At 41.4% G+C, this 11,550-nt stretch overlaps 1 protein-coding gene across 1 annotated transcript; it reads left to right on the top strand.

Annotated features, from left to right (window-relative positions):
• The first annotated feature begins 12 nt into the window (after window positions 1-12).
• LOC106810887 (CCR4-NOT transcription complex subunit 7-like) lies at window positions 13-7,479 on the top strand. Its single transcript, XM_014814356.1, has 7 exons — window positions 13-134; window positions 4,931-5,205; window positions 5,597-5,790; window positions 5,944-6,105; window positions 6,455-6,632; window positions 6,858-6,935; window positions 7,149-7,479. Exons 2-7 carry the CDS (start codon window positions 5,050-5,052, stop codon window positions 7,308-7,310), a joined length of 930 nt encoding a protein of 309 aa, XP_014669842.1. The 5' UTR covers window positions 13-134; window positions 4,931-5,049; the 3' UTR covers window positions 7,311-7,479.
• The last annotated feature ends 4,071 nt before the right edge of the window (window positions 7,480-11,550 follow it).

Below are 11,550 nucleotides of genomic sequence, written 5' to 3'. Positions count from 1 at the left end.
TGCACAAGAGCGCATAGCCAACACAAGAAAATTACGAGCTTTGTATTTTTCTCCGAGTATACTGCTTAAAATTCGGCATATCGGAGATTAGCCACACCTTTGATCACCAATGCTTCTTTGGCTGTTGCAATAGTGTATGTAATTCATTAATTAACTTACTGAAGTGTAAAATATAAGTGTGAGGGTAATCAGATTGATTGTTCAATTTGTTGTAGGCCTAATTCGCGAGTACGGAGTAGGCCTAGGGCCGAGTGTAGTGACTAGTATGTTAGGCCTACTACTGTGTACAGGCTAATAGTAATACTGTGTCTTAATCCTAGCTAGTGTATGCCTAGACCGAATAATTCTGTCCCAGATAACGTTTTATATTTTGGATGCGTTATACGTCTCAGTGTCACTCAGGGATAGAGAAGATGTCCAGTCACGGACTATCTTATCAACTAACATCATCCTATCCAATCACCGTACTGGACATCATCTCTGGGGGGCTGGGACAGAACGGGGTGCATTGAAATTTCGTGAGATCGCATGCAAAATGCATGCGCTGCTAATGCGGCCCGTACGCCGGTGTCTGCGGGTAAAAAAGCCTACCGTTCCCTTTTACATGGCTTTACCTTGCTACCGATGTGCGTGAATATTCACTTCAATCGTTATTCACTTCTTAAAAGATTGTTTTTCAGAAACCCCGCTTCATTCCACTTTAGTAAATCGCATTCGCCATTCACAAACAATCAGACCAATCAGGTCGAGCCTTACAATAGCCTGGTTTTCTCTTGTATCTGTGGCGCTGCCGTAGGGTTAGAGGAAATATTTTATTCACGTGGGTACTACGTCCACTACTTGGAAGAAAATCACAATGGACTACTTTGAAGAAATTTATTCATTATACAAATTTGAAGCAAAGCCAGAGCGGAACACACGAACCCACGTGACTAAAATAATTTTCTCTAGCCCTCCTGCAGCGCCACAGATACAAGAGAAAACCAGGCTATTGTAAGGCTCGCTCTGGTTGGTATGATTGTTTGTAAATGACGAATGCGATGTACTAAAGTGGAATGAAGCGGGGTTTCTGAAAAACAATGTTTTAATAAGAGAATAACGATTGAAGTGAATATTCATTTCACGCACATTAGTAGCAAGGTAAAGCCATGTAGAAGGGAACGGTAGGCTTTTTTACCCGCCGATACCGCCGTACGGGCCGCATTAGCAGCGCATGCATTTTGCATGCGATCTCACAAAATTTCAATGCACCCCGTTCTGTCCCAATAACCATCACGAAAATATAAAAAAGGTTATCTGGCACAGAATTATTCGGTCTAGTGTAGGCCGTAAGTATATGTAGTATTCAGTGGCATTTAAAAATTCACGAGTCGTGTTTACTTGTACTACGTAACCTACCATTTTAACAATGCTTGTGAAGTTGTGTGGAAGCTGGTGATACATACCAACTTTAGCTAAACCAATATCGCCACATGATGCGTCTAAAAACAGAGGGAATTGCTCCGACCTGTGATTGGAGGATAAAAATAAAATTCGTGACGTTTCGTTTTTCATTTTGGCGTTTAGCCTATGAGGGATACCGCATGTACATATTTGCTAATTAATTAATTAAGCTAATCGCGCTTCAATAAACTCAAGACTCACAGCTAGGGATCATAGCTAAGACATGTATCTATAACAGCTAGAATTTATAGAAATGTAACTCAAATCGTTCACGCCATATGATAGGTAGTACACTTTCCTACCGGCCATAGCCACGCATGTAGCCGGCTGCACACAATAAGCGTCAGTATGCGCGATACCGCACGTGCATATTTGCTAATTAATTAGACTAATCGTGCTTCAATAAACTCAAAATTGACAGAGATTATAGCTAAGACGTGTCTATAATAGCTAGAATTTATAGAAATGTAACTCAAATCAGTCGCGCCATATGATAGTACCCTTTCCTACCGGCCATAGCCGCACATGTATTGGCCTATAAGCGATACCGCGCATGCATATTGCTAATTAATTAGACTAATCATGCTTCAATAAATTCAAAATTCACAGAGATTATAGCTAAGACATGTGTCTATAAAAGCTAGAATTCATAGAAATGTAATTCAAATCGCTCACGCCATATTGTGTTAGTACACTTTCCTACCGGGCGTAGCGTAATAAGCTAGCGTATGCGATGGGGGGGAGGGGGGTAAACAGCTGCATACAATCAAAAGCGTATAAAGGAGAGTGTACAACGGTGAAATGCTGAAACCATGTTGCAGTATCAGTCGAATTAATAAACTCCCTGTTTTATTTTAACGATTCTTTGCAGTATTATTGATCAGCTGTCCTACCTCGTTTATATAAAACAAACCGCATGTCCCTATGATGCCTCTACGCTGAGATAATGAGCGGTGGAAATTTGGTATTTTGATATTTTCGTCGAAAACCGACTCTAGATCAATTTTACTGCGACGACTGTCTCTCGTTTTGTGGACTGTATGTTGCTTCCGGTCGCCGCTGTGTAGCGCTGGCTCGATACGTTATTACTACAGCGTTACTACATCCAGCGTAAGGGGCGGGTCATCACCATGGCGATAAATAACAAGACGTTTTTGTGGAGTAATGGCTGCGTCAATGACTGGAAATGCGAGAAAAGATAGTAGAAGGAAAATAAATTTCATTGTCAATGAAGGACGGAAACACGCGAGGTTTCCCGAAGCTATCGCCAGAACGAGAGACAGTCGCAGCCACTACGTATCTCGAGTCGGTTTTCGGTGAAAATACCAGATTTTCACCGCTCATTGTCTCAGCGTAGAGGCATCGTAGGGACAAGCGGTTTTGTTTTATATTAGCAAGGTAGGACAGCTGATCAATAATACCACAAAGAATCGTCAAAATAAAACGGGCAAAGTTTATTAATTCGACTAATACTGCAGCATGGTTTCAGCATTTCACCGGTGTACGCTTTTGATACAATACGCAAGTGTGCTCAATACGAACGGTGCGAGTGAAAACGAAACGTCACGAATTCTATTTTTATCCTTCAATTACACGTGTGAGCAATTCCTCTGTTTAGACGCATGTATATCGCCAGCTTCCAATTTCCATGCATGGCTAATGCTAGCGATACATATTACATTGGACAAATTAATTTATAAGGCTTACCCTGGAAATAATGCTATTCTAGGGGCAAATAGCATGCTGTAGACAAAAGCCACGAATTTTGTCATAGAAAAGTGCAACAGCCTTAATTTCAGTGTTTCTTACCATGTGCATTGTGCCATTAAAATTCAGTGAAATATCTGCACACCTTAATTTATTAATATCTTACCTATGTAGGTAAACTAATTACAATATATGTAGGTAGGCATCACAAATGCTTGCCATGCATTATTAACTTAAAGCAAATATTTCATGTCTTTTTTCCAGCTGTTTTCATATTTTCTCGGCCGTTCTTATACATAAATGTACTTCTTGCGTAACACTAAGTGTATTTAGTAAGCCTAACTTGTCATAGAACACTTTAACATTGTTTTTTTCCAGTAATTTATGTTTACTGGTCTCTATTTCAAGTTGTTTGTGAAAAAGGATTGTTTATCTCTCTTATTGATTTCAACATCATTAGACACTCTGTGTCTGCACTGTTACATTTCTCTACATGTCAAGATAGATACCAGTCTAGAAAAATTTAAGGCACATAAATGCGTGTACTTGTTTTGTAGGGTCGTTTGCCTATTTCATTTTTCGAGAATCTCAAGAATGCAGACCTGCATGTACCTGTGCAAGATGGATGTTCATTTATTGTTTACACGTTCAGAAACTGTGAAGTTTTCATATTCTTCTGTACGTCAAAATTTGCTGCTTTTGTGTATGGAAGGCAATTAGTTGCTAGAACACTGTCAGATTATAAAAATGTCTAGATCACAATTTATTGGTTTAACCTGAACTTGATCGTTGTTTGTCTACTAATGACTCGATTGCCTTCCTATGTAGAAGTTGAACTACTATAATCTATACGAAAACTAGCAGAGTAAAGAATGGGCAATTTGTCAAGTGGACGTGTAACTAATCCAAGATTTGGACATTGGATGCCTTTACTAAGGAGAAGGCTCTTATTTGCGACCTATGCAGATCTTTACAAAAAATTAATGCCATAGGTTTACAGTGTTCGAAATAAGGGAAAAATTTTGGTTGTCCGACGGACAAGCTACAAGATATTTTTGCTTGTCCTGATCATTAACATAGAAATATAGTAAATGTGTAATACATTTAATCAAATTAAACTTTAGACCCAATATCTTACTTTGTAATTTTAATACAGTTCACTAACAGTTCAAATTAGGCATCAAACTTGAAAGAACACAAAGAAGCACAATGATTTAATTTAAGTTATTACTTGTCTTAACAAAGTTGAAGCGATGGTAGAAAATGATGAAAAATTGCTCTAAAAAGCTGCTTGTATAGTGGACAAGCAACTGGACAGGTCTACTTGTCCTCCGTGGAAATAGACAAGTGAGGACAAACTGATAGCCCTTATTTCGAACACTGGTTTATACGTCTCCATCCTTTCATAATGCTATTTCTTGTTATCACTTACAAGTATATATAGAGGTGTTATTACTATCAGAATTTGCATACCCATTGTTATGTGTCTTGTAAGTATATATTACTAGTTTTACTACCACTAGTGATATCATGATATATATCTAAAATATCTCTTTCTAGCCAGTGTTATATAAATACACAATATTAAGTACTGTTAATAATTTAATACTGGGCAATCCTATGGTTTCTCAAGTTAAAACTTTTAAATTTACTTCCAACAAGCCATAATGAAAAAAACTGTAAGAAAGCTTTATAGTATTTGTGTAATCTCTGAGACTCATTTAACTCATTTTCTGAGTTCTTTAAGGATCAATTAACCAAATCTCACTTCTCATTTTAGGATCTCTGATGCACAGCATACAAACCAAGAATAATCTGCGTCAAAAGTGTCGATTTACCTGAATTCGTTCTGCCTAAAAGTGAAGCTGTTTGAAACTCGTAGAAGTAGCAGACGTTGCCATGCCTGTTGCCACGACGACCGGTGGAGGTATACTAAACAGTCAAGGAACGATGAGCAATGAGGAGCTGGGAATCCGAGATGTTTGGAAGCACAATATGGAGGATGAATTCAAGCATATACGGAGAATCATACAAAACTATCCCTATGTAGCAATGGTAATAAATATAGAAACATTATAAGAACAATGACAAATGTTGCCATAGCTGTGATTATTAAAGCCGCGCAGTCTCGTATGGTACCATAATGATGCTATCATGAAATGATATATTGCAGTAAATCTGCACATTATTTTAATTCCAATGTTGCGCAAACAGACAAAAATGCAATAGCATCGGAAGAGTTGGGAGTAAGAATTTACTTATTATACCAACTTATGCAACGTGAAATAACAGTAAATGTATGAAGGTCTCAAAGTGTACATGTTAGGCAATGAGCTTCATTTATTAGAAAACTGTTGAGTTTTATGTAATGGGCATATGCAAATTGTACATCAAACGTTTCTTCGGTGTTGTTAAAAATGGTGGTCCTTGTCATTCTGCCTTTTAGGATACTGAGTTCCCGGGTGTTGTAGCACGACCAATTGGCGAGTTTCGCAGCACGGCAGACTACCAATATCAGCTACTACGTTGCAACGTTGACTTGCTGAGAATTATCCAACTGGGGATGACATTCCTAAACGAGCATGGCCAACCAGCACCAGGAATTTCAACGTGGCAGTTCAACTTTAATTTCAACCTGACGTACGTTTTGATTTGACCTGTGAAGTGGGCAGAACATGTTGCCCTTTGTCATTATTTAAAGTGAACTGGACACTTGTTTTTTTAGGCTCGAGCTTCCAACTCCCCATTAAAATTTATAATCTTTCATATTGGCAACGACTCTTGGTTCTCCAGAGAAGACATGTACGCTCAAGATTCAATAGACCTCCTGCAGAATTCCGGAATACAGTTCAAGAAGCACGAGGACGTTGGAATTGATGTCACAGAGTTTGCCGAGCTTATCATGACATCTGGTGTCGTTCTCAACGACAATGTCAAGTGGCTCTCCTTCCACAGGTAATGACAAAGTAAACCAACATTGATTGTTAACAATGGCTGTAGTTGCTAATCTTAAATTCATCCAAGCTTTGACAGTAGGTTTCTTTGTGCACCTTACAACAATGGCATCAAACTGTTGGTCAAGCGTGTGTATGATACTGTGGTGAAACTTTCCATTTTAATCTGACAGGTGGTCTCTGCATGTCTGTGTTACTATGATAGGATAACACATGCTTGTGTGGTGTTGTGTTATGATTTTCTGTGTTAATGTGCTAGGTTAGCACATGCTTGTGTGATGCTTGTTCGGTTTTTAATGCGCGTAAGCATCCCCATGGCAGGATGATAGAATTTTGTTGTTTGCTTGCAGTGGATATGACTTTGGCTACATGTTGAAGCTATTGACCAACACACAGCTACCTGCAGAGGAGTCAGAGTTCTTTGAACTTCTGCGAATATACTTCCCAGTCATCTACGATGTCAAATACTTAATGAAAAGTTGCAAGAACCTCAAGGGAGGCTTACAGGAGGTTGCTGAGCAGCTTGAGGTACAATAATTTTGCGAAATGCTGCTACACAATATTAAACAATGAGCCCTATCTGCATACCGCCGTCGTCCATGCAGATATCATGACGGTGCTATTTTTAGGGAAGTTGATAATCAGCTTGATATCGGTAGACTACTGTTAAGTTTGTGTGCATGGTAGGCAACTGGTAGCTGTGGCAACTGACAACTGTGTGAAAAGTGTTTACAGTTAGACTTTTTTTTTTAGCTCGAACGAGTGGGCCCACAGCATCAGGCCGGCAGTGACAGCCTACTGACTGGGTCGGCTTTCTTCAAGATGCGAGAGGTAAACCAGATTAAATTTGTCATTGATTTGTTTGAGGATATAACTGGAGTCAGATGAACATGCATAGTTTGTAGTCCTCAATTCGAAATGAGGGTTCATCTTCAGAGCTTAAAACCTAAGTGTTGCAATGATTGAGGCAATTTCTCAGGTGACGAGCATTTTGCTGGTGAGATTTAGAGTGTTTAACCGAGTGCTTCTCCTGTCTCTGCGCAGATGTTTTTTGAAGACAACATAGATGATGCAAAATACTGTGGTCATCTCTATGGGCTTGGCACGTCGTACGTGCAGAATGGGAACTCAAACAACTTCACTGAGTCCAGCCAGACGCCTGAACAACCCACGTCTTCAACGCCCACTACAACGTCGTCGTCATGACCCCTGGATTAGTCCGCCAGTGCCCGGAGGAACATGCGTCCTCATCTAGGTCGTCGATTTGTACAAAACCACACTAATTCTGTTTTGTCATTATGCGGGCGCGCGTGTGTATGTGTGTGTGTGTGTGTGCGCATGCGTGCGTGCGTTCGAGCGAGCGCGCACGCACGCATGCGTGTGAGTGAGTGCGTGCGTGTGTGCATGCGTGCGTGCATGCGTGCGTGCATGCGTGCGTGCATGCGTGCGTGTGCATGCGTGCGTGCGTGGGTGAGTGAGTGCGTGTGTTCGAGCATGTGTGTGTGTGTGTTTGCTTGTTGTTGCGGTAGTGTGCATGAGAGTGCTGTGCAGTGTTCGTGCTTTGTAAATACTGCAGCGAGTGACACCAGGTGAGGATTCGGATGTAAGACCGAACCGGTCGGCTGGATAAAAGCACCTAGCGGTGGGAAGCAGGGAATGTTACATAGCATATTCTAGCCGTGCATCACTCCGTGACTCGGCAACTCTGGAAACGCCACACAGTTGTTCGCTGGCCCTGCTAAGGTTTCTAGTGGAACTGTAAGCGTTGGTCAGTGTGCATACGTGTGTGCCTGTGTGCATATGTATGCTTGCTTAGATGAATGCATGTGTGGATGTGTGCATGTCTGAATGAGCGCATGTATGCATGTGTGTAAGTAGTGTGTGACAGTTTGACTGTGTGTGCAGTTATCCCTATTTCATTCATGGTTTGTGCGTGTGTGGGAGTATGGATGTGTGCTTGCATGTATGAAGTAGTTGAGTGTATGTGCAGGTGGGTTAGCAAGTGTTTAGGTGAGTGTATGAGAGTATAGGTGTGTATGGGTGTGACAGTGGATGAGGATGATTTAGTGTGAGTGAGTGAGTGAGTGAGTCGGCTTGAGTGAGTTTGAGTGAGTGAGAGAGCGAGCAAGTTTGAGTGAGTGAGTGAGTGAGTGAGTTTGAGTTGAGTGAGTGAGTGAGTGAGGGGGTGAGTGACTGAGTGCACAAGTGTGTGAGTGAGTGAGTGAACAAGTGAGTGAGCATGTGTATGTCTGGATGTGAATAATGTACCTGTTTGGACGTGAGTGTATGAGAATTGAGAATCGCGTATGCGCTAATTCAAATGATTTCTTCCCTGGTCCTGCGTTTAAAAAACTGCCATGTTTTCAAAATTTTGACCGGAGGGAGCGCAAGGGTATCGACTACCACCTGACGTTTTCTTGTAGATTGTTTAGATAATTTCTTGGAATGCTTGTTGAGAGAAGCACTGCCATAGAAGCTACTGGTTTGTGAAGCAGACCAACTTATCATCATGGTTATGCTTTAGCATTGCATGCAGGTCTCTCTTTACTTCAAATTTTGTGGCCATTTGTCCATATTGGACGATTGTCAATGACACTACTATCTGATTTGAGGCAGATGTAAATGCGTGCGGTACTGCTGGCCGATCAAGAAATTTGGGGCTTTATTTTGCATTGCTTGCATTCAACACCCAGCAGAAGATTACGCGGTACCGTCCCAAAGCAGACGAGTCTTTCTGGAGTTGAAGGAAGAATTGTGACTCTCGGGTCGATCTTTTAGCCGCAGTCTGAGCCAGCCTTTCTTGTACCTCCCTAGCACCAATGTCACCTGTGAATATATGGTCCTATATTGCTGTTTCATTTGTTCTTTCTGTGGCTATTAGAGGTGATACTAATATCGTTTTACAGTTCACAATAATAATACACAAGACAGCCATATCTGTTTATTCACAACGTCAGGTTGTCATGTGTGACCTGTTTTAGTTTCCCGATCGCACCTGCGCTCTTGTCTATCTGTCACTCCAAAAGGCAACTCTGTCACTCCCCGCTCAGACTGCTGCTTTTATCTGATGTAACGTAAGGTGACCGTTACTCTGTTTATCCTGTATAAGTTTATCATATGGTAGTTCATATAATTATGTGCGTTAAAATGAATAGGGGTGATATTTAGTTATAATCTTGTCATCTAGTCTCTTGTAGTAGTGCTTTCTAACAGTGGTGTAGACTGTAGAGTAGCAGCCTTCATACTTGGGTCATTCTGTTCTACTTGTTTTTTGTATCGGAAATGCGAGCCATTGTTGTCAATTTGAATAGACTGGATTCATCGGATTGTGTTCGTACGGAGTCCGTTTCTTAGGTCGACCCGTCTGAACGTTTGAAATGCATGCAAACTTTGTCACTACCACAGAAAATGTGTATTTTCTCGAATGAATTCGCGGCGACAGCCGTGTATGGAAAATCCGAATCTTTCCCTTGCATCGGAATGAAAGTAACCACCCTACTGACAGTGATATAGCCGGTAATAGTCATGAGGGATGATTCCGCGAAATCGCAATTTTAAACATTGTGTGGGGACTGATGTGATGGCGCTAGTGGTTGGGGCAAATGCTGCCAACCCTCTGACACTTTTATTCACCAACATTTGATTCGGAGACTGTGATAGCTTGTACATCATCTGTGTCACATTCTTTGCATAGACCTAACAGGTAACCTCTGGCTGCAATTGTGCATGTCTGTACGCACGCTAACACACTGACATTTGTTGCTGGTTAAATGATTTTTTGCAGGCAGTCCATTTACTAGATGGTTTTTGAAGTTATTACATATCTGTTCATTTCAGTGCCTAGGCATGCAGATCAGAAGTAATTTGTATGAAATTGAACTAAGAGTAAGGGACACCAGTCAACTATCAAAATGCACTGCCGCACAGTTGTTTTGCTGTGCTAATCATTAAGTTTTAATTGTAAACCGTGATATCTTTCTAGTGCTGCCACCTGTTGATAGCTTCAAGTGACAATCGTCACGTTAAACATTCCACATATTTACTGAATGGCAGACGTCAAGCCATCAATCTGTGCACAAGCTTTAAAGTTTCCCTTTTCCTCCTGTGCCGGTTTTCGTATTTCGTACAGGTTGGGCAATGACTGGCACGGCAAAGATAATCGAAATGTAGGAAGAGCAGTGCTATTTTTTGATGAATTGTGGTTACGAATTCTGTAGAGAGTTCCACCTGAAACCACTTTTAATTGTATACATGGTTTTTATATAAATTTCTAGCTGGGATCATGTACAATGGAAAATGGGTCAGTTTTATTGGACGATGGCCAGCTTGCCTCAGTTCTAGTGTCCATGTGTTGTTGTACTTACTATACATGTATCCAGTCAAATGGTGCCAAAGTTACATGGGGCAGAAGCGCTGTCTGTGGGTGTTCGTGAGTGTGCAAGAGCGGAGAAAGTGATGCGAGACGCAACGTGCTGAACACTACCAACATCCTTCTCTACGTGCATGCTTGTTAGGTTGGAGTAGCACCCCCTAGTAGCACGTCCATCATACCCGAGAGTGATGGCCATTGAGTAACACCGCGTGACCTTCTCTTCTGTTGAGTCACTGCCGTGAGGGGGCGCCCCCTGCCTGCGCAGAGTCGTCACTGTGTGACGTCATTGCCGTGCAGTGGCGCCCCCTCTATGTAGTCACGGTATGTTGCACCTCATTGTTTGTTGTCATTGTCGTAAAAGGTTTTAAGCTTTGGCCGCACTCCTTTGCTGCACCTTGCTTGTGTTCTGTTTAATTCCCGAATGAACGTCTGGAGAGACGATCTTACAGGATAGTAACCCGCCGTACGTCCTGACAAGGTTGCTTGCAGATGTCAACGTGTATGTCCTGCGTCCAACCACGCACATATCTGCCACCAGTTGTTTAAATCGCAAAAGTTTACTGTCCGTTATTACATTACACGAATGTCCTTATGGACCGTAAATAGACTAAGTGTTTGTTTCGATAATTTTCAAATTTCTATTACTTTTCGGTGCAGACAGAATGGCCGGGAATTTTTTTATTGCGTTAATTCGTTCACGAGTATGACAATTGAGTGTACTTCCGTGCAATATGGTTAGATGTTGGACCACTTCTACGCAACTCCTAAATGTCCCTGTGTACCTGTATGGAATCTTGCTGGACTGTGAGGGCTGAGAGTCCCTGATACTGTTTGGTTATGTATTCTCCGAGGCAACTTACAGCGAGACTATGTGTTATGGATTCAGCTAGTAATTCTCGTATAAAAAGAAGGGGTTGACAAGTGGTTTGAAAGAAGTGGTGAAAGTTGGTTTTTCTAGTTGCAAGGCTGCATAGTGCGACTTTTGGAATGCCGAGTCTTTTACTGCCTATTAAACGTTTTTCTCTGCCAACCAACCAGGGTGGCTGCTTCCTGCCTCGGCCACCTAAATTGTTC

The sequence above is a fragment of the Priapulus caudatus genome, unplaced genomic scaffold, assembly GCF_000485595.1.
Source record: "Priapulus caudatus unplaced genomic scaffold, Priapulus_caudatus-5.0.1 Scaffold483, whole genome shotgun sequence".
NCBI classification, from domain to species: Eukaryota; Metazoa; Priapulida; class Priapulimorpha; order Priapulimorphida; family Priapulidae; genus Priapulus; species Priapulus caudatus.
The sequence above is the reverse complement of the archived record's forward strand: the minus strand, read 5'-3'. Positions and strand labels throughout refer to the sequence as shown.

Coding starts and splice junctions, on each gene's coding strand:
- LOC106810887 (XM_014814356.1), top strand. CDS start 5,050: ATGCCTGTTGCCACGACGACCGGTGGAGGTATACTAAACAGTCAAGGA. Junction 6,106..6,454: donor AAGTGGCTCTCCTTCCACAG/GTAATGACAAAG, acceptor GTTTGCTTGCAG/TGGATATGACTTTGGCTACA. Junction 6,936..7,148: donor CTTTCTTCAAGATGCGAGAG/GTAAACCAGATT, acceptor GTCTCTGCGCAG/ATGTTTTTTGAAGACAACAT.